The sequence below is a fragment of the Cervus elaphus genome, chromosome X (assembly GCF_910594005.1).
Source record: "Cervus elaphus chromosome X, mCerEla1.1, whole genome shotgun sequence".
NCBI lineage: Eukaryota > Metazoa > Chordata > Mammalia > Artiodactyla > Cervidae > Cervus > Cervus elaphus.
In genome coordinates this window covers 124,292,046-124,317,582 of record NC_057848.1, presented here as the reverse complement: position 1 = coordinate 124,317,582, position 25,537 = coordinate 124,292,046, and the positions used below count along the sequence as shown (strand labels likewise).

The window sequence follows — 25,537 nt, the reverse complement described above, 5'->3', positions numbered from 1 at the left end:
TGGAGGCAATTCAGGTAGGAAGTTCAGTATGAGCAAAGGCACTGAGATATGAGGCATCCTGGGACGGTGCTGATATTGGGAGAAGCAGAAAGATAAGGCTGGTGAAGGAACTTTATCCTGAGGGCAAAGGGGAATTTTGACAGGGAATGATGTGCTCAGATATGGGTGTTTGAGAATTCCCCATGACTGTATGTGGAGAGTTGATGGTAGGGGCACAAGAGTGGGGTCAGAGACAGGCAGGTAGGGATTGCAGTCATCCAAGCAAGAGGTAATGGTATGGCAGGTGCAGAAGGTAAGATCTGAGAAGTATTTCAGTGCTAACATGGACAGATCTTGGATATAGAGGCTGAGGAAGAGAGAAAAGTCCAGGATGTTTCTGGGTCGTTTTCTGAAATCAACTACAGTGACCTGGTGGTTAGTGGTGGGGCCATCTACTTGCAAGAGAAGGAGCAGGTTTGAGGGAAGATACTGAGATACATTTGAAACCTGTTGCATTTAAGAGCCCTGGAGGGACACCTGGGTGGATGTGGCCAGCAGGCATTTGGATGTAGGGTTGGAAACCTCTGAAGAGAGGTCTAGGCCAGAGATGTTTGGGCGTTTTTCCACTGCCAATGAGTACCACCAGCCACACAGCAGCTCATGGAGAGAGTGTACATGGTTCTGGGGGCCAGTCCCCTCCTTGAAGACATATATAGTGAAGTCAGCAGAGTCATCTTCAGGTGGATCATTCATTACTTGCCCAAAATTTGCCTTAGAAATGCCATTTGGGATGGGGGGAGGAGCAGTTTTTAAAGTATAGTTGCATAAAGCTGAGACCCATTTCACATATACCCAGGATATTGGCTGTTGCACAGAACGAAGGGAGTACTGAAAAGCAAACCAAACATTAGTAAATTCCTGTGACTCCCTCCATGTTTTCCCTGTTGAGGGCATCCTGAGAGGCCTTAGAGGGAGGTTGCTCATGGAAAGGAGAAGAGAGGACTCCTGAAAGGAAGGGGTGGTGGGCTCTGCTGGTGGTTTTTGGAGAGCAGCAGTTTGAGATTTCAGGGGAGTGTCTGAGAAAGAACCCAGATTTGGTTCCTAGTCACCTGGGACCTCCCAAACAAATACAACAAAGGTAGCTACAAAAAGAACTAATAAAGAATTGAAGTCTCCAATTGCAGATGATTGGCACCCCCATTCCTCCAGCCTTTCAGGTTCCTCTGCCTCTAGGGGATGGCCTGGCTGGGGCTACTTGGTCCTGCAAGGGTGAATGGTAGCTAACAGTGCCCCAGACAGATGCCAGCCATGGCTTTCTGGAGGCCAGTTAGCTAAATGCCTTAGGCAGATGTGGAGCTGGCCAGATGCTGTCTGGGTGTGGCTAGGACCTGTCTGGAAAGAGGACAGGAAGTGTAGTCTCCTGATGCCCAGCCCGGAAGAGTTAACTGCCCTCAACTGTAGAGAGCAGTCTTCCTTAGAGCAGTGAGTCCAGCCTCTCCAGGGTCCAATACCCAGTTCCTTGGACCTGGAAGGCGTGACATCTCCAAAATGTACCTCAACACAGAGGACTGGAGACAAGGATGAGGCTAGCAGCAGAAGGAACTCAGCACTCCTGATTCACTGTGCCCTCAGGCTTCCCTTCCCACCACAACACCTTCATTTCCCCATTTGTAACATCGAGGACCTGCTCATCACATTTGTCTGGTATATAATAGGGCATCAATAAGTTCTTGGTGAGCAAATAATGCAGAGTGAAAGAGAGGAGGGAGGAGGACATTTCTTTATTTAACAAATGTTTATTGAGTACCTACTTGTTGCTTGGCCCTCTGAGTTGCTGGCTGGGCAACAAGGCAGGCTCAGTCCCTGTTCTCGTGGAGCTCCTTTCTAGCAGGGAAGACATGACAGGTAATTCCAAGCACAGATGCTGCAGGAACAGATGAGGAGGGGGCAGGCAGGTAAAAGAGAGGACACTTGAGCTGAGATCTGAAGGATAAATAGGAGTCCAGAGGTAAGGAGAAGCAGAAAAGCTGTTCAGGCCCACGAGAATGACATGTGCCAAAGCCCCAGGCTGAGGAGAGCACTTTCGAGGAACAGACAAGAGGCCTTTGTGCCTGGAGGGTGGGGGTGGGGAAGTATTCTCTAGCTTGGCCTTACTTGTCCCTGAGCTCAGGAGTTTTGGAGTTCACTCCAGAGGCAAGGGGAGCCCATCACCAGGCTGCAAAAATTGAAGGGGACTGTGTTTTCATAAGCTGGTTGTGGTGTGGAGAATACCTTGTAGAGGACCCTGAGGATGGGAAGGAAACCAGTTAGGAGGCTGGACTGGGAAAGATAGCCTATGGATTCCTGCCCTCTGAAGAAGCTGAGTCTACAGGACTTGGGGTCTGGCTGGATTCAAGTGAGTTGAAGAAGCAGGAGGAGTCTCGAAGAAAGCCAAACCTCTGGCTTAGGGACTAGCTTAGGGAACTGGGTGGCTGGAGGTGCAGTTCCTGGGGTGGGGAAGCAGGAGGAGGAGCCACTAGGGGCTGGGGTAGAGCTGGGGTTTAGAATGCACTGAGTCTGAGAAGCCTGGAAAAGGGGCATCTGTGTGGCAGTGCCCAGTCAGTGTCAACTGTGTCCATCTGGGCCCCAGACTAAGGACGGGAGGGTGAGGGGCACAGGTGTGTGGCTGAGGCCCAGAGAGGGAACTGAAGGCTTTTCCCATTGCTGTTGCTGGCAGCTTTCAGCCCTCAGCAGCACTTCCGCTGAGAAGGGGTTAAGTCAGGGAGGGAGGGCTCCTGGAGAAAGCGGGAAGGGCGGGACTGGCAGCACAGCCCCAAGAAGCTCAAGCTGGCATAGAAGCTCTTCTGCCTGGGCCTTCTAGGCCCTTGCCACCTCCCACGCTGCTGCCTTCAACTTCACCTTCACCTTCCCTGCTCCCCCTTCTGCATCTTCCTGGCTCGCCTAGACTGGGCCTCCCTGCCTAATGCGTTCCAGGTGTAGCCACGGCCCCCTCCCCCACCGGGGACACAGGGGAGGTGGGCAGGGAAGGTGCTGGGCTCTTTCACACTGCCATCTCTTCGGGACTTCAGGACTTTGAGTCTCCAGACAGCTTCTGTCTCCGGAGAACTCCTTTCTCCCATGTCCCGGGCAGGGGCAGGCAGTGGTGAGAGGCAGCCCCCACTCCCTCACCCCAGCTCTGCCACTTTCTACTTTTATGTGATCCTGAGCAAATCACCTCACCCCTCTGAGCCTCGGTTTTCTCATCTACAAAATGGAGTTAGCATCCTCACCTCCTGGGGTTGTTAGGATTAAATGCCACAAGTAGAGCACATTGTAGCCATGTTCAACAAGTGGCCCTGGTCTGTCCTTTTTGTCCCCTTTGCCTCTCTAGGCCTGCATCTCTCAGTGTCACTGTCTCTCTTCTGACTCGCCCCACCCCTTTTTTCCTGACTCCCTCTCTAGCTGTCCAAATTTCTGGGTCTCTGTAGTTTTCCTGTCTTTGTCCCGGTCTCTCTCTGTCTTTTTCCCCCTCGTGATTTCTCTGTGTCACCAAATCTCAATTTTGACCAGGCCTCAGGGAAGTGGGGAGGGGGGATGGGTAAGTGTTGGGGGCTCTGGGGTCACACACAGCAGGGGTCAGAAGGGCCATTCCCCAGTGGCTTTGTCCTCAAGGGGAGGGAAATCCCAGCCAGCGTGGCAGCCCCAGCGCCGGGTAATTACTGCCCCCAGTGCTCCCAGCTGCAGCTCCACTCCCTTCCCTTCCTGTCCTCTAAGTCCCCAGCCCCTCCCTGGGGGTGGAGCTACCACTCCCAGCCTTCTCTGGCCTCAGGTCCAGAGACGCTGGGAGGAGGTGGTTAGGCCCTCACAGTAATCAAGAAACTGGAAGAGGGATGGGCTGTCTGTGCTCCCTTGAGTCTGCGGTGTGTGTGTGTGTGTGTATGTATGCACATGAGGGCACATGTGCCTGGCTGCCTAACTGTTTTTGTCTCCATGGGTCTGTTTTGTGTATATCTTAATGTTCTTGTTATTATGTATTTCCACGTGTATGTTATACATCCATGTGTGTCTGTGTGTGTCTCTAGGTCTGTATATGTTAAGTGTTCCTGTATTCCTGTTTTGTGTTACCTTGGCTCTGTCTGAGCCCTTGGACCTTTTCCAGTTGTTTCTGTATGTGGGTCTCTCTGTATGTAGACTGTGTATGTGTTTCTGTGCTAGTGCCTATCTCTGCGTGGCCCCTATGGGTCTGTATCTTGGTGGTAGTGGTTGGTGAAGGAGGAGAGTGCCTGCCTGTCTTTTGGCCTTTTCGGCCCCTTCCTTCTATTCTTTCCTAGTCTTACAAGCCCAGGACTCTATTCACTGTGTCCTTCAAACACATGCTTTACCGCCCCACCCCTAGTATCCACACCTTTGCTCAGTTTTCTTCCCTTGCCTGCAGGACTGTGCCCAGTCCATCTATATGTGAAAAAACACTTCCTGGATGACTGGACTCAAAATCCATTTCCTTTAGAAAGTTCTCTTCCTTCCCCCTCTCCTCAATGTGATTTCTTTCCCAATTCAGCAGACATTGAGTGAGGATGTGCTCTGTGACTCTGGACACAAACACACTTGGGATCCAATCTCAGTTCAACCACTTCCTCAGGCAAGTTATTTTGTTTCTCTGTGCCTCAGTTTCCTCATCTGTAAAAAGGAGTTAATAGCATACAGAGTTGTTAGGAGGGTGCCATATAGGAAACAATGCCTGGAGCAGAGTAGGAGCTCAACAAACAGTTGAATCCTCATACCTTATATCCTTCACAAAAAAGTAAGCACCTTGAGTTCCAGAGAGTTCTAAAAGTTCTTGCAATCTCCTGCTTTTTTCACCAGGCATCCTAAACAGGGCAGAAGACAAGACAGAACAAAAGGCAGATTCCAGTTCAGGGAACTGCTGACAAGTATTGCATGAGCCAGCTCTCTGAAACTACTCAGGTCCCTAGGAGACTGGGCCCTTCCAGAGGGTGGAGGAGAGACTCCAAAGCTGCTGCCCCAGGGCCATAGCATGTCAGATAGAGCAGGAAGTAAATGGCAGATGTGGAAGGGGCCTTAAGAACCATCCAACTCAGATATTGCAAAGTGGTGTCCCATAAGTTGAATCTGACTCACACATTTCATTTGACCTACTCAGTGTTTTTAAAATTAAGGGATTTCTTGCAAAAGTCTGGATTTCTGATTTTCTTGAAATATTGGAAGACCTGAAAATGCAGGGGCCCTGTTACTGCAAGGTGACAATTAGATAAACGGGAGAAGCTGCTGTCCCTGCTTTTTTTTTTTTTTTTTTTTTTTAATTTTTTTATTAGTTGGAGGCTAATTACTTCACAACATTTCAGTGGGTTTTGTCATACATTGATATGAATCAGCCATAGATTTACACTTATTCCCCATCCCGATCCCCCCTCCCACCTCCCTCTCCACCCGATTCCTCTGGGTCTTCCCAGTGCACCAGGCCGGAGCACTTGTCTCATGCATCCCACCTGGGCTGGTGATCTGTTTCACCATAGATAGTATACATGCTGTTCTTTTGAAACATCCCACCCTCACCTTCTCCCACAGAGTTCAAAAGTCTGTTCTGTATTTCTGTGTCTCTTTTTCTGTTTTGCATATAGGGTTATCGTTACCATCTTTCTAAATTCCATATATATGTGTTAGTATGCTGTAATGTTCTTTATCTTTCTGGCTTACTTCACTCTGTATAAGGGGCTCCAGTTTCATCCATCTCATTAGGACTGGTTCAAATGAATTCTTTTTGACGGCTGAGTAAAATTCCATGGTGTATATGTACCACAGCTTCCTTATCCATTCATCTGCTGATGGGCATCTAGGTTGCTTCCATGTCCTGGCTTGTCCCTGCTTTAAGTGAGGCATGTACTCTCTAGTTTACCCCCACCCTCACCATCCTCTATTGCATTACGTTGTCCCATTTTACAGAAAGGTTCTGACTTTACACAAGGGTCCACACTTTACAGAATGTTTTTCACTTTACAAAAGGAACCTCATTTTACAAAAGAGTTCCTCCATTTTACAGAACAGTCTTGTATTTCGTCAGATTCCATTTACAGATGTCATCCATTTCACAAAAGGGTCTTTATAGAACGCTCCTTACTTTATAGAATGTCGCTCCACTTTGAGGAAACCTCCACATTGCAGAAATGGAATATTGCAAAGAAATTGCAGAAATTTCTTCCCTTTTTATCAAAGAGACCTCCATTTTACATAATGTTTCTCCAGTTTTCAAAAGGAAACATTCTAGGAAGCTCCTTACTTGCCAGAATGGCTCCCACTTTCCTAAAATGCCTTCACTCTGCAGAAGATGCCTCCATTTTTCTGCAGAGTCCTTATGTTCACAAGACCAGTCCACTTCAAGGAAGGACTCTTAGCTAGTCACAGGGTTCCTATAGACAGCTCCCCCTGCACTTCTACTTGACAGAGCTTTGTGTTGAAACTTTCAGAGAGAACATCTGCCAGGCCAAACAAGTTTGGCTGCAAAAGCAGAGCAGTGCAGCTGGGCTGGACCTCACATTCAAGGGGCTGGTGGAAAGAGGTGGGGCAGCTACCCCACCTTTATCCTCTGCTTTTTTCTCAAGCTGAGGGGCTCCCCTTCCCCACCCCCCACAGAGCTGGCTTCCCAAAGGACACTTTCTTATTTGCTGTTCTTTTCCACTCCCTCTTCTTTCCTCACCCCACCCCACCCCCAGGAATTCAGCTGTCTCAGGGGCCTATCTCACACCCTGGAGAGGCAGGGATCTGGGGGTTGCTGAGAGAAGCATACACTGGGGGTCAGGAGACCTGAGTGCCAGGGCTGGCTTCTGCCCAAAGTAGCATCTCACCAGTTCCTCACAATGAGAAGCACACACATACTCTCCCCATTTTGCAGATGGGGAAATTGGGGTCCAGAGTTGTGAAGCAATCCCCCAGGTCACCAGGGAGTTAATGGCTGAGTTCCAGTCTGCGGCCCTATTAGCTGTCTTGAGATTAAGCCAAGGCTACAGCTGGGAGAAGAGAGAGGGGGTGCTGCTGGCCAGGAAAGGGGAGAACTGGGAGCTGAAATTCCCAGAAAGAGGTGAGGGTCCAGTTCCAGTGGAAAAGTCCTTGTCCTCAAACTCAGCTATGGGGTAGATCTGTTCTGCCAGTAAGCCCAGAAGCACATGCTCAGGGCACCTGCCAATCAGTGCCGTGAAGCTACCAGAAACAATTTCTGGAGTGATTTTGCTATTTCAGTACCAATAAGTCGTCATGAGAAAATTCCAAACTCTGTTATACTTCTTGAAACTTAACGATTGCATTTGGTTTCTATATTTTAATTGAATTTGAATGGAGGATGAGGTACCACTGTCTTTTCTCTGCCATTCTGTCTCTAGTAGAAATCCTGCCCTGATCTGAGGAACTGTCAGAGAGTGGGGCTGGATTCTGTGTTCATCTGTGACTGGGTTTGCACATATTTCTTGGTGTGCTGATAGCTTTGTGTTGGGTTGCAGCCTGTGGCCCGTGGGTTTATATATCTGTGTGCATAGTTTTGTTTCTTTGTGGATGTACAGTTCTATTGGCTTTCAAGTTCAAGCCACATTGCCGGGGGGCTGGGGGCACTATGTGCTTTCCCTTCTTTGTATCATGGACTCCTCAAAACCAGGGGGCTGTGATTGTTATCCTATTTTCCACACAAGGAAACTGGGGCTCAGATAGATGGAGAGGCTTGCCCAGGGTCACACAGTAAGTGAGGGTGTTAAGATTTAACTGAGGTCTGTGTTACTCCTGAGCCAGATATTCCTAGTGAAGGCTTCACAACATCTTAATCCATGCAGTTTGGTCAGCAAGTGTGATCAAGCCACCCTTCTTTGGAATAGTCAAGTACCACAGATTTTTAGTTGTTGACTTTTTTTTAGTAAATAAGACCAGATTCAAGGTTATACCTGAAATAATGTCACTGTCATGAGCATTCAGGCACCCACTGCAGGGAAATTGGGTAGAACCCACAGCTTGCCTGGTGCCACCTCAGAGGCCTGGCTCCACCTCATTTATTAGAATCCCTTCTTGACTAGAGCTTTTGGAATTCACCCCAAAAAAGTAGATTTGAATTTCAAATGTACAACAAAAAATTTTTAGTATAGCATAATACATTTTGGGGCTTCCCTGGTGGCTCAGTGGTAAAGAACCTACCTGCCAATGCAGGAGACGCAAGTTCTATCCCTGGGTTGGGAAGATCCCCTGGAGAAGGAAATGAGAACCCACTCCAGTATTCTTGCCTGGAAAATCCCACGGACAGAGGACCCTGGTGGGCTATAGTCCATGGTGGTCACTGAAAAGTCAGACATGACTTAGCGACTAAAACAATAAACAGCAACAAATACATTTTTAGTTTAAGTATGCATGACACATGCTTATACTAAGAAATTATTCATTGCTTATCTGAAAGTCAGACGTAACTAAGCATCCTGTATTTTATCTGGCCATCCTGTCCCTGGCCTCTCCCTCCCTTGAGCTTCCCCAGTCCCGACAGGCTGACCCCCTTGCACTTCCTGAGCCGCACTTAGCTTTTCCTGAATGAGAGTCTCTTGTCTTTGAGATTGGGAGCTCCCTGAGGGTCAGGATCAAGATTGCCCTTCAGCCTGCTGAGGGCCTGTTGGAGGGTTTGCCCCATCCCACAGCAGAGCAGGGGCTGCACCTAGGCATCCTGGGGTGCCCAGAGTGTGTTTCCTGTTAGCAGCAAGAGATGTCTGAGTGTAGGTGTGTGTGCACACCCTGTGCTGCACACGTTGCATGTGGACCTGTGAGCAGCTCTGTGGTTCTCACTGGGTCTTTGCAGTTTTCCTCACTGCTCCCCCACTCAGACCAGGGACCAAACCTGTGCCCCCTGCAGTGGAAGCCTTTGGTCAAGTGACTTTCTATGGGGGGAGTGCCCTTTGTGGCCTCTGTTCTTATGGGTACTGGGGGCTCTGGTAAACCCAGTGGTCAAGGGACAGTGCTGGTGGAAGACCTTGTCAGGTGTGTGGGTGTGGGTGCAAGTGTGAGAGAGAATATTATGGATTATCAACCATAAAAAATGGATTGGAGGATTTCCCTGGCAGTCCAGTGGTTAAGACTCCACTTCCACTGCAAGCGGCGCAAGTGTTTGTTTTTTTTTTTTAATTTATTTAATTTTAATTGGAGGATAATTGCTTTATAATATTGTGTTAGTTTCTGCCACACATCAACATGAATCAGCCACAGGTATATATATGTCCCTTTCCTCTTAAACCTCCCTCCCACCTCCCACCCTATCCCACCCTTGGTTGTCACAGAGCACCGGGTTGAGTTTGCTGCATCATACAGCAAATTCCCACTGGTTATCTATTTTACATATGGTAATGCATATGTTTCAGTGCTACTCTGTCAATAAAGGGGTGCAGGTCTAAACCCTGGTCAGGGAATTAAGATCCCATATGTCAAGCAGTTTGGCCCAAAAAAATTAATTTAATTTAAAAAATGGACTGGAGAAAATCAATGCAGGACTTAAGAGGGTGAGGATGCGATGGGGCAGTGGGAAGAGCTCTGGTATCTAGGGCAGGGGAAGACCTCCCCTGGGAGCTCCCTGAAGGCAGACATAGGATTTTCACCTTCTCCAGCACCTAGTCTACTGGGCTCAGAGCAGGGCTCAGAAGTATTTGGGGGACTAAGCTAAGCCAAGGGAAGCCAGAGAGTTCAGCATGGTCATGAGGGGCCATAGAGAACTAGCTGGGAAGCTTCTATTTTCCCCATGGGCAATGGGGAGTTCATTGCAGATTCTTGTGCAGATAAGTGGTATGACTTGAGCTGGAGGTCCATTAGCCACTTAGAGGGAGCGACACATGGAGCTATGGGGGACACTAAGGGGAAACATAGGAGGAGACAGGAAAATGTAGGCAGAGGAGCATGGAGGGAACACTGCAATAGGAAAGAGAGGGATCTTTTATCTTCTTCCCTCAGTGGAGCCCTGCCTGGTTCTTGGCCAGGCTCAGACTCCTGAATTGAAGCCCTGTTGTCATAATCTGTGGGCAGGCTTGGAGGTGTTGTTCTCACCAGCTGCACTGGCTCCTGACTTTGTGAAGCACTGGGGCACACCTCTGCCCCTGTAGGTTCCCCTCTTTCCCAGCTTCCTCTTGGAGAGCAGAGTTAAGAAGTTCGGTCTCAGATCAGTCTGCTGCAAGTCTGTCACTGACTTGCTATGTGACCTTGGGCAAGTCACTGCCCTTCTCACTGCCTTCATCTCTTCGCTAGAATCTGCCCCTCTCACCTAGGAATCCAGGGTGTCCCTGAATATTTCAGTCCCATTCTGCAGGGCTGCCTGCAAGGAGGCAGAGAGAAAGGAGAGGCAAGCCCACCTGTGGGCTCCCAGGTGAAGTGGGTGGGGAGGGAGCAGAGAGTGAGCCAGAGCAGGGCCACAGAGGGTGGCAAGGTTACCCTATCCCTAGGACAAACAGTGAAGAGAGAGGGGTCCTAAGTAGAGAGGGGCTCGACCGCCCTGGATGGACTGGGTAGGGAGGGCTTACCCAGGGAGGCCTGCCTGCTTTGAGGTATGGAGACAGGGCCAGGTGCGTGCCTCCAGGCCCAAGGAGGCAGACAAAAGGTACCTGCTGGGACCCTGGCACCCGTGTGTGTGTTACCCTGAGAGGGGTCTGCATGGTGGGGTGTCTGGCTTTGCTCTGTGGATCTCTGGCCCTGTCAGCTGCTCTCTCTCTGTCTCTCACTTTCTCTGGCCATGTGGTCTCTCAAAGTTATGTCTCTTCATGTGCCGCCCTCAAGGTGATTCATCCTCATCAACCCCACGCCCAGGGGGAGGGCAGGGCAGGACCAGGCCAGGATATGCTGAGCAGGGCAGGGTAAGCAGCCCAGCTGAGCTGAGAGGAGCACCTCCTCCCTCCCAGCCAGGGCCCTGCCTGCTGTGGGAAAGGAAGTGAGGAAACTGCACCCAAAGCCAGGTACTGAGTGAGGGAGGGGGGCTCAGCCCTGGGCCTAGGGCACCTTGTTCCTTCAGGGCTGGGAGGGGACCATGGCCTGAGACCCCGGGGCCTTTGTGACTGAATTGTGGCCTGATGGAGTCAGAGATCCTGGGAAGCTGTTGGAACCCTGTGGGTTGGGCTATTCCCTCCCTCCAGGACTAGAAGACCTGAAATTTCCTGCTGCTCTTTTAGCCTGTTACCCAGTAGAGTATTTCTGTGTTGTAGCTGTATGTTTTTGCAACAGAGGCTGCATGTGACACCATGACTATGTAGACCAGGAGGCAAGTGTCATGTGTATACCTGAGCCCCTAAGACCCAGGGACTCCACGGACATGTTTGTTTCATGAGTATGACATAGTAAGTTACGCCATGTGTGATTGTGTCTGTGATTCTGGGTACATGGTGGCAGGTGACTTTGTATGGTTTAGTCATTGTGCAAGGTTGTGTATGACATGGTATAATAACTCCCAATGGCTATAGTCTTGTGACTGTGTGAACCATTTGCAGGTGTGAACCTGTAACACCATATCCTGGTGTGTATGACACTGTGGCCCTGAGATTGTGGCCCTGAGATTGTGAGATACAGTGTAAATGGCACTGTATATCTTTGTGACTCAGTGGAACCATATTTGAGGAGTATATAAGTGGGTATATGATGGTAAGTGGTTAGGTGATTGTTATATGAGGCTATGTGTGAAATTGTAGATTTACCACTGTGTGACATGTGTCTTTGTGACTGTGCATGGCCATGTTTGCCAGTGAATGTAATACTGTGAGGCTGTATGATAATATGTCAAGCTGTGACTGTGGGTCTTTGTGACTGTGTGTGACTAGGCTTTCAGAAGCGTGATGGCACGATTGGATGTTTGAATTTTGTGTCCCCAAAGTTAAGTGAAACAGTGTGAATAATACCTGTGTCTCTGTGACTGAGTGAACCCATTTGTGACTGGTCACGTGTGAAACTGTGACACAGGGTAACAGACTCTCGGTGGCTATGAGAGGTCATGTGACTGTGGCATGGCAAAATTGGCACCATGTGTGGGTGGGAGTTCTGGGGGCTCTTGGCTGCCACTCCCTCTCTTGTCCTGACACCTATTTGCTGCATCCTTCCCTATACGATGGTCTTTCATGGCTCTGTTCTGCCCACAGGCTGGTCATCCAGCTCCTCAAACTGCCATCCGGGGCTTGCCCTCTCTACTCTGCTCTGCTTTTTCCCTGACTTCTCTATCATCTGAGACCTGCCACACACAGATCCCTGCCCAGGCAGACCACATTGTTTCCCTTAGAATGTGTCATCCTTGGGTGCAGAGGTCCCCTCACACCTCCCAGACCGAATCTTCTCACCCCAGGGTGACCATCATCTCCCCCAGGACCAAAGACAGAGGTGGGTTTAGGGACACCACGGTGAAGGAAGAGGGACAATGCAAAAAGGCCTCACTTTCCTGAATTTTTTTGCCTGGTGTCCTAAAGCTGTTCCTGTAACCTGAACTCTGCGTGCTGGCTGTGTGTGGGTGTGTGTAGGTGTGGAAATCGAGGAGGATAGTACAGATTAATGGAGAAGGCAATGGCACCCCACTCCAGTACTCTTGCCTGGAAAACCCCATGGACAGAGGAGCCTGGTGGGCTGCAGTCCATGGGGTCGCACAGAGTTGGACACGACTGGAGCGACACAGCAGCAGCAGCAGTAACAGCAGCAGTACAGATTAGTGAGAAGCTGGGATTTTAAGAAGCAAAACTTTTATTCATGAAATATAATTTCATTATTTTCAGCTATATAAAATTGTAGAAAAGGAAGTCCAGATATCCTCAGGAACTAAAGAGAAAATGTGAAGAATGCTTTAGGCTCAGCATCTCACTGTGGCTATATAAACAACGGTGCAAGCATGTACACAAACCGTAGGCTTCTCGTGCCTGCCCCCAGCCTGGTTAAACTCCCTAGTAATGATGCCTGCTGACATACAAGAAATCAATGTACTAACCACAAAGAACTCTCGTCTATTAATGAAAACAGCTAGCCACAACCCTGGGCCTGGCTCCCCATCTGACTGCTGGAGTAAAGGTTTCCCAGAAAGACAGTGTAGCCAGGAGAGGGGTTCAGGGGAACTCGATACCACAGGTACCTGCTAAGACATACAACTTTCCAGTCTCCTTTGGGATAATCAGTTGCTTAACACCCAGTTTCTCCCTTTCTGCAGGGATGCACCAGGGAAACCGGATCCTGGTTAAAAGTTTGTCCCTTGACCCTGGCCAGGGCCTTGAGCCTCATCCAGAAGGTCCCCAGCGACTTCGCTCAGACCCAGGCCCCCCCACTGAAACCCCCAGCCAGCGTCCTTCGCCACTGAAGCGGGCACCTGGCCCAAAACCACAGGGTAAGTGGTTCCAGAGAGGGGACAAAGAAATGGCCCAGGAGAGGGGACAGAGGAGGGGAAAGGTTTGCCAGTGGCTGAGGAGAAGACTTGCTAGAAGGACAGGAAGCACCACGGTCTAGGAGCAGAGGGCTGTGACCTGAGGCTAATGAGCACATACTGGCATCTCACCTCAGGCCAGTTCTGTGCCTGTCTCAGGCAAAGGTGCAGACCGGGGGTTTGTGGAGGGGCTTGTGGCCTGGCTGCAACAACCAACTTCAAACTCAGCCCATTGGGATCTCCCCTCTTTATCCCATCCATCTCTCTAGTCCCCCCGAAGCCCAGCTACCTGCAGATGCCCCGGATGCCCCCACCACCTGAGCCCATCCCACCCCCACCATCACGCCCACTGCCTGCAGACCCCCGAGTAGCCAAGGGCCTGGCCTCCAGGGCAGAGGCCAGCCCCAGTTCTGCAGCAGTATCCTCACTGATTGAGAAATTTGAAAGGTGAGTCCAGCTCCTGGGGGACCCTATGGGGGGAGGGTGGGCCTGGAATAGAAAGGACAGTTGTAAGACAGGCCTCTCAGTCAAGCTCATGCCCTGCCTCCATGTGTGTCTACCACCCACCTCAGAGAGCCTGTGATTGTTGCCTCGGATAGGCCAGCCCCTGGCCCCAGCCCAAGTCCCACAGAGCCAGCCATGTTGCCACAGCCACCCCCACAGCCACCAGTGCCCCAGCTCCCTGAGGGCGAGGCATCCCGCTGCCTGTTCCTGCTGGCTCCTGGGCCCCGGGATGGCGAGAAGGTACCCAATCGGGACAGCGGCATTGACAGCATCAGCTCACCATCCAACAGCGAGGAGACCTGCTTCATCAGTGATGACGGGCCCCCTAGCCACAGCCTCTGCCCTGGGCCCCCTGCCCTGGCCAGTGTCCCTGTTGCCTTGGCCGACCCCCACCGGCCCAGCTCCCAGGAGGTTGATAGTGACCTGGAGGAGGAGGACGACGAGGAGGAGGATGAGAAGGACAGAGAAGTCCCAGCGCCCCTGATGGAGAGACAGGAGTCCGTGGAGGTACTGACCCACGTTCACCGAGAGGCAGGACTGTGTGGAGAAACCAGAAGCCTGGCTTTTACACTTGGTTCTTTCCCCAGCTCAGTATTTCTCAAGACAGGGCATTGTTTCCACTTGGAATGTTTGGCTTCCCTGGTCTCCTGGTACTAAATATCAGTAGCAGACCTGTGCCGTGTCCCTGTATCACTCTTAACTACAAAAATGACCATTCACAGTTCCAAGTTCCCATGAGGAAAATTGCTGTACCCTCATCTGAAAACCACCAGCTGGGCCTCAGTTTTTCCATCTTAAAGATGGGCATTCTGGTTTGGGATCTTTAGAGTCCTGCTCCAGCTGGACATTCCCCAGATTCAGTAGCTATGTGAGGTTGGGCAAGTCTCTGCTGCCCCACCATAACCTTAGTTTCCTTATTTGTAAAATGGAAAGTCTCACATCCAGAGAGACTTCCAGACAGCTGGCCTCTGGAAGGGCACAAGAACTTAGAGCCCCCTAGGAGCCTGAGGCTGTGAGACAAAAGCTCTCAGCAGCAGGAACCCCTTTCAGTGCCCCAGCAGCCTAACACTGCTTCCAAGGTATCCTTGCACTTAATTAGGTCATAGGCAGAATACCTGTGTCACCAGAACCCAGCTCAGATGTGGGGGCCAAGGTCTGGGACTCAGCAAATATGTGCCCAGTAAACAGGCAAGGCCAACAGGCAATGAGTTTTATACATTTTTATTCTTTTGGGTTTTCCTCATGCCTCAGGTACTCAGCAAGCCTTTACTGACAATGAACTGAGTGGGTGAATAAATAACTAAGATTTATAGTCTACTTAATCCATAGTCTGCTATGTTTCACTTACATTAAATCATTTAGTTGACTCAATTACAAATGGACTTAGGTCCTATTATTATCTGTATATGTAGATGAAGAGACTTAAATACAGAACATTTATACAACTTATTCAAGCTAGTAAATGGCAGAGCTACAATTTGAACCTAGCTAGGAAGTCTGACTTTCTAGCCCACACGTTACCCACTACAGTATGCAGAGTGAATAGAGGGAGCAGATGGCCTGGTGAATGAGTGGCTGAATGAGAAGTACACAGTATCAGAATTGAGGGGTGGTCTTTATGACACACAGGGGAGTTGGGGTGAAGCTATGAGGCTTATGGCTTCAGGGATGGGAGGTACGGTTATCTTTAAGTGGCATTAGGTATAGAGTAGCATTTATGGTATTCTGAGAATTCTAGGGGTTTAGGTGAAGGTTAGGGTACAGGATGATAGACCAGCAATTGCCTCTTCTCTCTTCAGTTGACTGTGCAGCAGAAGGTGTTCCACATTGCCAATGAACTCCTGCAAACTGAGAAGGCTTACGTTTCCAGGCTCCATCTCCTGGATCAGGTGAATGGTCCTGCAGGGGCACCAGGGCACCAGGATCCGGTAGGTGGGTGCCAAAGAGGAAGTGAGAGGGCCTGAGCCTACCCCTATCAGTGGGGCCAGAATCTAGAGGTGGTAAGGCTCCTCTTTGACCTTGACCCCCATCCTGTCCCCCTGAAGCCAACTCTGATTCATGACCCCAAGCTTGATCTTTGTATCAACCCTCATTCCTAAGCCCTAACTACAACTCTAATCCAGATCCTGAATTAAACTGACTGTGAACCAGATTCTGACCCTCATTCTAAACCTGGCCCTATTCCTGACCCCCAAATCCACTAGAATCCCAAGGGGTAGGAATTTTTGTCTGTTCACTGCCTGGCACACAGTAGGCACTCAAAAATATTTGTCACATGAATGGATCTAATTCCAACCTTCTCTCTGACCCTGAGTCTAATTTTGACCCTGACCTTGATCCTGACTTATTGTTCCAATGTCTACCTCCAGATCCTAACCTTGACAACCTGAAATCAACCCCACACACAAGCCTCACTCCATTCCCTCACTCCTCAATCTCAAGATCAGTGCTGATCCCAAAGCTCCATAGAGCTGCCCACAAACACTGCCCTCACCTGCAAGCTGCTCCTTTCCCAGCCAAGCCCCAGGCCCCACTGGGCTGAGCACACATACCCTGCCCCACAGGTGTTCTGCGCTCGGCTGCTAGAAGAGGCTCGGAACCGCAGTTCCTTCCCAGCTGACGTCGTCCACGGCATCTTCTCTAACATCTGCTCCATCTATTGCTTCCACCAGCAGTTCCTGCTGCCTGAGCTAGAGAAGCGCATGGAGGAATGGTGAGGGGCCCCAAATCTAGGTTGCCCACCTTCCTATCCACTTGCCTGCTGAGCCCAGGCCCGATGTGTGCACTAGGGTTTGTTCCTACCTGCCCTCTCCCCTCATCGCCTTTCACAAAAAGAATCAGGCCTGAACTCTGCTTTCCAGGCCCTCCCAATCTAGAATGAAACACAGATCAGGACTCAGAAAATTACAACAGAATAGCAAAGCCCTAAAAAGTATAAGGTTAGGAGCCAAATTGGTTGGGGTCAAATTCCAATTCTGCCACTTGCTAAATTTGTGCTGTTAAGCAAGTTTCTTACTTTACTGTGCTTTCATTTCCTCAGCTGTGAAATGAGGGTAATAATAATAGCCTACCTTGTAGGGTTATTTTAAGGACTGAATGAGTTGATACATGTAGAGAGCTTAAAATAGTACCCACTATATAGTTAAGTGCTAAGTTTTGAACTGTGGTGTTGGAGAAGACTCTTGAGAGACCCTTGGACTGCAAGGAGATCCAACCAGTCCATCCTAAAGGAGATCAGTCCTGGGTGTTCATTGGAAGGACTGATGCTGAAGCTGAAACTCCAATACTTTGGCCACCTCATGTGAAGAGTTGACTCATTGGAAAAGACCCTGATGCTGGGAAAGATTGAAGGCAGGAGGAGAAGGGGACAACAAAGGATGAGATGGTTGGATGGCATCACCAACTCAATGGACATGAGTTTGGGTGAACTCCGGGAGTTGGTAATGGACAGGGAGGCCTGGCGTGCTGCGGTCCATGGGGTCGCAAAGAGTCGGACACGACTGAGCGACTGAACTGAAGTGAATGTGAGCCATTTTTTAATCAGTGCTATGATTGTTGTCATTGTTATTCCCTGGTGGCTCAGACGGTAAAGAATCTGCCTGCAATTCAGGATACCTGGGTTCGATCCCTGTGTCAGGAAGATCCCCTGGAGAAGGGAATGGCTACCCACTCCAGTATTCTTGCCTGAACAATTCCATGGACAGAGGACTGGTGGGCTATAGTTCATGGGGTCACAAACATTTGGACATGACTGAGCAGCTAATACTTTCACATCAGTACAATGATAGAGCTGAGAATGGGAGGCTGTGGGAATCAAAGGGACCAAAACTAGCCTAGGGATTAACAAAGGATTCAGGGAAGAGGTGAGATCTGAGCTGAGTCCTGGGGTAGAAAGGCAAGGTTCATAGGCAGTCTCCTGGCTTCCAGGCTCTCCTCTTCCAATTCATCCTTTAGTGTCTATATCACTTTCCATGATGGTCTTTCTGAACAACAATCAGACCAGACCATGTTACTTCCTGATTAAATCATCTCCATGCTCCCCACACCCACAGGATAAAGTACGTCTTCATTCTACATGAAGTCACTGGCATGAAGTCACTTCCTACATCTCCCCAACTGCTATGACCTCTGAGGGCTGAACCAAGGCCACTTCTTGTCTCCCCCAGCAGACTGTGACCAATGAAGATTTGGTCCTATGTGTCCTCCAATAGACTGTGACTCTTGAGGAGTGCAACCAGGTCTGGTTACTTTGACTCCCCTACCAGACCATGACCCTCTCAGGGATCAGCTAAGTGTGGCTTATTTGTGTCACCAGAATAACCCAGTACAAGGCTGGGCACAGAATCAATAGGCAGTGTATGAAGTGGCCCTTCCAGGTGTCCCAGGATGTGTCATCCCTTATGCTCAGGGCAGGGCAGAGTTGGGGTGGGTGGGCCCAGGCTGTGGTCTTAGGTCACAATGAGCCTTTCAGCCTACTTATTCTATAATATAAGCAACATTTCCAAAGGAACAGACTGGCTGAGAAGTAGATTTCCAGGACTGGGATAAGAATGGCCTGTAGAGTGGGGGCACTGTGTGGGACAAGGATCAGCAGGACCAGGTCAGCCCCTGTTTCCACCCCAGGGACCGCTACCCACGCATCGGAGACATCCTGCAGAAGCTGGCACCCTTCCTCAAAATGTATGGCGAGTATGTGAAGAACTTTGACCGAGCTGTGGAGCTGGTCAACACCTGGACAGAGCGCTCCACCCAGTTTAAAGTGATCATCCATGAGGTGCAGGTAAGCAGTGAAGCTGGATGGGGCCGGCTGAGGTGGACAGGTCTGTGGGCACCTGGTCAGGGGTTTTTGGCCAGATCTGAACCCTCCTGCTTCTGCCTGTCACAGAAGGAGGAAGCCTGTGGCAACCTGACATTGCAGCACCACATGCTGGAGCCCGTGCAGCGCATCCCCCGTTATGAGCTGCTTCTCAAGGACTATCTGTTAAAGCTGCCCCATGGCTCCCCGGACAGCAAGGACGCCCAAAGTGAGTGCATACAACCGAGCCCTCCTCCCCACCACCCCCCCACCAAAGACAACTAACAGGGTCAGCCTTCCATTGCCATGTAATTGAGATCTCAGAGTAGCACCTCCAAACTGAAAGGCCCACCTTGAGTGTCTGGAATGAGACCCCAGGATGAACCTCCAGGTTGAGGTCTCTGCCTGAGCACCTAGACAGGACATTCATGAGTCCCCCAGCCTGAAATTTCCAACCGGAACTCCAGAATTTGATGGGTGTACTCAGAAAGATCCCCTAAAGGGATCTCTTCCCTAGGTTAAGACCCCAAGGCTGACCCCTTGACTGGTTCTCAAATAAAGTTGTCCCCAGTCCAAAATGAAACTGAGCTTAAACCCTCAGGGACTGAGCCAACAGGCTAAGAGCCCAGACTGACCCTCTCAGGCCAAGTTTTCTTTACTGAATCTTCACTGCTGAGCTCCCCAGGAAGAGACTTGTCTCATCAAGTCCCTGACTTTCCATTCTCCACATTTAGAGCTTCATTCTGTACCCACCAGTCACTACCCAGAATGACCCTCCCAAAAGAACCTCCAAGTCTGATCAGAACCCCATAAAATCACCTCCCCATAACTGAGTACCCCAGACTGGACTCCATATTTTCTGCCTCCCAGATTTGGATCTCTAGGCTAAAATACCACCTCCCTAGACAAGTACACACTGAACCACTAGCAAGGGTTTCATTCTGATTCTTTCAATATGGGACCCACTTCTCAAGGTTACACCCCAAGAGTGCTCCCCAGAGTCTCCCCAGCTTTCTCTCCCCAGACTCTTATTTTCATTTATTCCTTAATTAACATAATAGATCATTTCTTCATCTATTTACTGAGTACCTTGGTGCTCTGTGCATTGTCCTAGGCACTGGGGATATGGAAGGTGAACAAGACAGACAAGGTCCTTGATCTCAGGGAGTGTGTGTTCTAGTCGGGGAGATAAACAGTAGACAAAAGTCATAAATACACAGGAGAACATTAGATAGGTGCTATGTGTGATTCAGAGAATGAGAGGGTGATGTGACAGTGACTGGCGGAACGAACTTTAGACTGGGTGACCTCTCAAAAGAGGATATTTGAATCAAATATGAACAAGAAGAGGAGAGCCATGTGCTGAGTAGGGAGGAGCATGTCCCTGGCAGAAGCAATAGCAGGTACAGAGTTCCTAAAATCAGCCCTCAGATTGAGTTCACCTAACTTAGTTTCCTGTTTTATACCAATCTCAGCCCTATATGAGTCCCTAGAATAAACTTCAGAGCTTGAGTTTGGCCAGCTGAACTCCCCACACTGAGCCCAGAGATGAGCCCCTCAGAAAGAACTTTCCAGTCCAGTTTTCTGAGCTGCTCAGAATGAGAATCACTGAAGGACAGCCAGCCTGAGATGTGCTCACTAGGCTCCCCAGCCCAAGATCTTAAGTTGACCTCCCTATTTTTTTTTTTTACCCATCAAACTAAAATCCCCAGGTAGAGCCCCAGAAAGTACCTCCAGATCTGAGCCCCACTGAATCATATCTATGGTTCCACAGTGACTCTCCTACTTTATATTTCCCAGACTGAACTCTGGAGCCTGGACCCTAGACTGAGTTCCCCAAACCAGGCCAGCTGGAACTCCTGGCCTGAGCAGCCCCCCTGAGCCCAAGACTGAACTCTAACCAAGATCCTAGACTGCCCAGCCCAGACCAGTCCCCATCAGAGCTTCCAGACAAAACTACCAAGCTCCTAGACAAAGCTCCCCAAACCACACTCCCTAGCCTGAACCCCCAAAAGAAATCCTGGACTGAAATCCCCACATTGAATCACCAGAGCCTATACCCACTGGACCCCTGGAAAAGCCCATCTATACCCCAACACAGGACATTTCCAGACAGAGTTCCAGATAGCAAAGTAGTCTGAGCCCAGTGGCCTCTACAGGCCCGAGCTTATATGACCACAGCTTGCCAGAGTCTTCTTCCTGCCCCCTTTCCTGGGCACTGCCCACCTCCACGACCCAGCATACCCCATGCAGAATGTGTGGAAGAAAGGGCAGCTCTAATGTCAGCTCTGCTGCCTCCTGGGGCACACAGCCTAGGGTTGCACCTCTCTCTCTGATTCTCAGTTTCCTCATTGGACAAACAAGGCACATAAGGTTGTTACGAGGGTTGAAGAATGTTAGGCAAAACATCTATTCAGGAGCCCAGGAAAAGGTGGTAGAACCTTTTCCCCATCCTAGGCAGCTCCTAGTCTGCTGAGGGATGCAGATAGGTAAATACATGATGAATACATAATGTGACTGGCGGGACAGAAGGGAGCAAAGGGGAAGGTGGGAACCCAGACAGTGTCCTAACCCAGCCTGGGTACTCAGGGAAGGCTTTTTGGAGGAGCTGAGCTGAATCCAGAAGACTGAGTTGGCCAGATGAAGCAAGACAGGACACGTTTAGGGAGGTGCAAGTGGAGAAGGCTGGAGAGGTCAACAGATGCCTCTGTTGACCAAGGGCTTAGAATGCCAGGCTAAAGGACTGGGTCTTTACCCTGCAGGCATAGGAGAACCACTGACAGATTTGAACAGAGGAGTGACAGCAAGCTGTGTGTAAAAGCGCGCCCTCTGACAGCTAGGGTGGAAAAGGGCTGGGAGCTTGGAGACTGGCACCTGAAAGGCCTGAACTGGGTTAGGGACCACAGATCTTGAGCACCAAGACTTGGTCATTGAGAGACAGCCTCCTGGGAAAATAACACTTGCTTAGCCAACCATGTGGACTCTCTTCAGAAGCACCTGTGCATATTTTCTGAATGGGAAAATCCAGCACCATGCAAACAAGAATTGGGTACAGTGCAGCTGGGCCTCAAGCATGGACAAGATTCATTAGTGTGTGGAGATGCGTAAGGATTTATTTTGTATTTTTTTCTGATACCTAGTCACAATAGGAAGTATGGAAATACAGGAAAGCTGAAAGAGGCAAGGAAGAAAATCATCTATGATGCAAAACTCCAGAGAATAAGAGTGAGGAACATTTTGACATAATTTCTTACTGGTATTTTTAATACACATATATTTGTGGCATTGAGATCATGTGGTATACACAAGTTTGTATCCTTTCCTTTTCCTAAAATATCCTGAGCATTTCACAGATCATGAAAAATCCTACAAAAGCATCATTTGCAAAGGTTGTTTAGTATTGTGTTATATGAATGCACATTACTCTGTTTAACTGAACCCCTACAGTTGTATTGTTTCTGGTTTGACATTATTGTAAATACCACTGCAACGAAAGTGTATTTGTACATAGAACACGTATTTTCTTAGTATAGATTCCTATCGTCAGAATTATTGAGACAAAGAATAGAACTGTCTCTGTTTCTTTATATGACTTGCTTTCTGATTATAAAAGTTAATACATATTCTTTGTCAAAAATTCGGAAAAAGAAGACAGTGAAATCACCCATAGTCCCATCATCCAGAGACAACTTTTTTTAAATTTATTTAATTGGAGGCTAATTACTTTACAATATTGTAGTGGTTTGTGCCATACATTGACATGAATCAGCCATGGGTGTACATGTGTTCCCCATCCTGAACCCCCCTCTCACCTCCCTCCCCATCCCATCCCTCTGGGTCATCCCAGTGCACCAGCCCTGAGCAGCCTGTCTCATGCATCAAACCTGAGCTGGCAATCTATTTCACATATGATAATCTACATGTTTCAATGTTATTCTCTCAAATCATCCCACCCTCGCCTTCTCCCAAAGAGTCCAAAAGACTGTTCTATACATCTGTGTCTCTCTTGCTGCAGAGACTTTTTTAAAAAATTATTTATTTATTTTTGGCTACACTGGGTCTTCCTTGCTGCAGGCAGGCTTTCTCTAGTGGTGAACAGGAGCTCCTCTCTAGCTTCAGTGCTCAGGCTTCTAGTTACAATGGTTTTTCTTGTCGCAGAGCATGGGCTCTAGGTGCGTGGGCTTTAGTAGTTGCAGCTAACCACTCTAGAGCACAAGCTCAATAGCCATGGCACACGGGCCTAGTTATCCTGTGACATGGGATCTTCTCGGAACAGGGATCGAACCCATAAAACCCTGCAGATTCTTTACCACTGAGCCAACAGGGAAGCTCCTGAGACAACTTGTTAAACATGGGTATATGTCCTTCCAGTTACAGGTGTAACTATTACTGTTATTTTGTTTGTGGAAATAATAACCTTAAGCTTACGTTTTATTGGCTGCCAGCTATTTCATGTCCTGTGGTTCTGCTACTACTGTGGCATTAATCGAGTCGTTTTCTGATTTTAAGTGATGTTGCTATGGACATCTTTGAGGCCGGCACTTTCTGGAATGGGGAGGGTGTGGTCAGGCCAGGAGGAGGTATTCAGGGAGCAGAGAAGCTCCCAAAGCCTTTTTTCTGCTAGCCCCTATCTGACCTCCCACTCTGTCTGCAGAGTCTCTGGAACTGATAGCCACAGCAGCAGAGCACTCTAATGCTGCCATCCGCAAAATGGTGAGTGGCCTTTCTAGCCCCTGCCTTTCCTTGGCCAGCCACCTATCTCCATCCTGGGGGTTGGGAGGCTTGCAACTTGTGGACATCTGAGGGGAGGCTGGAACTTCAAACCTTGCCTTTTACTCACTACCAGGAGCGAATGCACAAGCTGCTGAAGGTATACGAGTTGCTAGGAGGTGAGGAAGACATTGTCAGCCCCACCAAAGAGCTCATAAAAGAAGGCCATATCCTTAAGCTGTCAGCAAAGAATGGGACCACTCAAGACCGATACCTCATACTAGTAAGTGTCAGGGGTAGGGGTGCAAGTGGGCCACACCACCCCCACCCGCCATGCCGCATTGACCCGGTACTCACTTAAGGCTGTACTTCCTGCTCTCCATTCCTTCCTCTACTAATGCATTGTATTTTTACTACCTATACTGGGCATTTTTTTCTCAACTTTACAGATTATGTAACTAAAACTTAGAGAGAACTGACTTGCCCAAAGTCACCCAACTAGGAAGTGACTCCCATGCCTAGGCTCTTTCCTTGCAACCTTTGTGCCCAATCTGGTCGGTGTTTTCTCCATCTATTGCCTTGAGTCCCCAGCAGTAAAGTTTCAGGAGTCCTATAAGGGAAGGGAGCTGAGCCATAGCCCTTGTGGGGCCTCCACACATACATCCAAAACCTTTTCCTTCCTAGTTCAACGACCGCCTCCTTTACTGTGTGCCCAGGCTGCGGCTCCTTGGCCAGAAGTTTAGCGTGCGGGCACGCATTGATGTAGATGGCATGGAGGTAAGCACCAGGAGATGGGAAAGGGGGACCTGGAGTGGGACCTTGGCGCTGGGAGGAACAAAGATGTTCTGACTCTGACCCCAAGTGTGTGCATGTGTGCAGAGGGCGAGGGCCCTGTGGCGCTCAGTAGGTGAGCTCAGTAGTTCACCAAGCCCTTTTCTTTCTCCATTCAGCTGAAGGAAAGTTCCAACCTCAATCTGCCTCGGACCTTCCTGGTGTCAGGAAAGCAGCGCTCCCTGGAGCTCCAGGCCAGGTACTTGTCCTTGCCTATATCTTCTCTCCAGCCTCCTGTCGCTGTCAGATATGCTGAGGCATTCTAGACCTAGTGCCAGGGGACTGGCTACCTCCCTAGAGGAGAGAGTATTCCAGAGAAAGGATGGGTCCCTTTCCCCAAAGATGCTTGCTCTTCTGATGGGTTTTGTTAGAGGAGAGGGAATAATGAGATAGTAATCCAAACATGAGTAACAGTAGCACAAATAGTTTATTGTGGATTCAGAGATTTAAGAGAAATAACAACCAAATGCAATGCCTGGTCCATGATAGGAGTCTTGTTTGAGAAAAACAGCCCTAAGAGACATTTTCAAGACAGTAGAGAAAATCCTAAACGTGAACTGGGCATTAGCTACCAGGGCATTATTGCTAACTTTCTCAGGTGTGATAATGGTATACGAGGATATAGAGGAATGGCCTTTTTTTGGTGATGCATGCTGAAGATTTAGTATCATGATATCTGTAACTTATTTTTAAATGATTTATATCAGCCTATATACACACACACACACACACACATATGTATAAGATATAGCAAAATATTTTTTAAATTTGCATCTATGTAGTGAATATATATTTAATGTACTTGTGTTATCCTATCTACTTTTCTGTATGCTTGAAATTTTTCATAATAAAAAAATCTTTAAAGAACAACTTTTAAAATAATGTCCAGCCATTTAACAAAGGGACCTTCATATCCATTCCCTACTTGAATGATTATAATAATAGTTCACATTTAATGACCACTTGCTCTTGTGCCAGGCACAGTTTTAAGTTAATTTTAACTTAAGTTTAAATTTATTAGTTGAACTCTCAAAACCCTTGAAGTAGCCTCTGTTACTATCAACCCCATTTTACAGATGAGGAAACTGAGGCACAGAAGAGTTATACACCTTTCTCAAGATCCCGCAGCTAGAAAAAAGCAGAGCTGGAATTGGTGATAGGGTATCAAGGCCATGTTCAGGGCCAGAGAGTGAATGCATGTGGGTAGATGATCTACTTCTGAGAGGCTGCAAAGAATTAAGAAATCAGAGTCAGAACTCTCATTGCTGGGACTACATGGAGGCAGGAGAGAGATGAATGTGGGCTAGAGGGTGTCCTGGAAGATGAGAGAAGGCAGTTGGGTTTGATGC

At 48.9% G+C, this 25,537-nt stretch overlaps 1 protein-coding gene across 2 annotated transcripts in view; it reads left to right on the top strand.

The window, feature by feature from the left end:
• The window catches only part of FGD1 (FYVE, RhoGEF and PH domain containing 1), a 44,555-nt gene that overhangs the window by 11,585 nt on the left and 7,433 nt on the right, over positions 1–25,537 (top strand). For both annotated transcript variants that reach the window (XM_043894978.1, XM_043894977.1), the window contains 11 exons: positions 13,139–13,312; positions 13,618–13,795; positions 13,921–14,359; positions 15,652–15,741; positions 16,417–16,565; positions 18,476–18,632; positions 18,738–18,876; positions 23,302–23,360; positions 23,494–23,640; positions 24,042–24,134; positions 24,308–24,387. In XM_043894978.1, the coding sequence (XP_043750913.1) occupies positions 13,139–13,312; positions 13,618–13,795; positions 13,921–14,359; positions 15,652–15,741; positions 16,417–16,565; positions 18,476–18,632; positions 18,738–18,876; positions 23,302–23,360; positions 23,494–23,640; positions 24,042–24,134; positions 24,308–24,387 (1,705 nt within the window). The remainder of the gene's footprint in view (positions 1–13,138; positions 13,313–13,617; positions 13,796–13,920; positions 14,360–15,651; positions 15,742–16,416; positions 16,566–18,475; positions 18,633–18,737; positions 18,877–23,301; positions 23,361–23,493; positions 23,641–24,041; positions 24,135–24,307; positions 24,388–25,537) is intronic.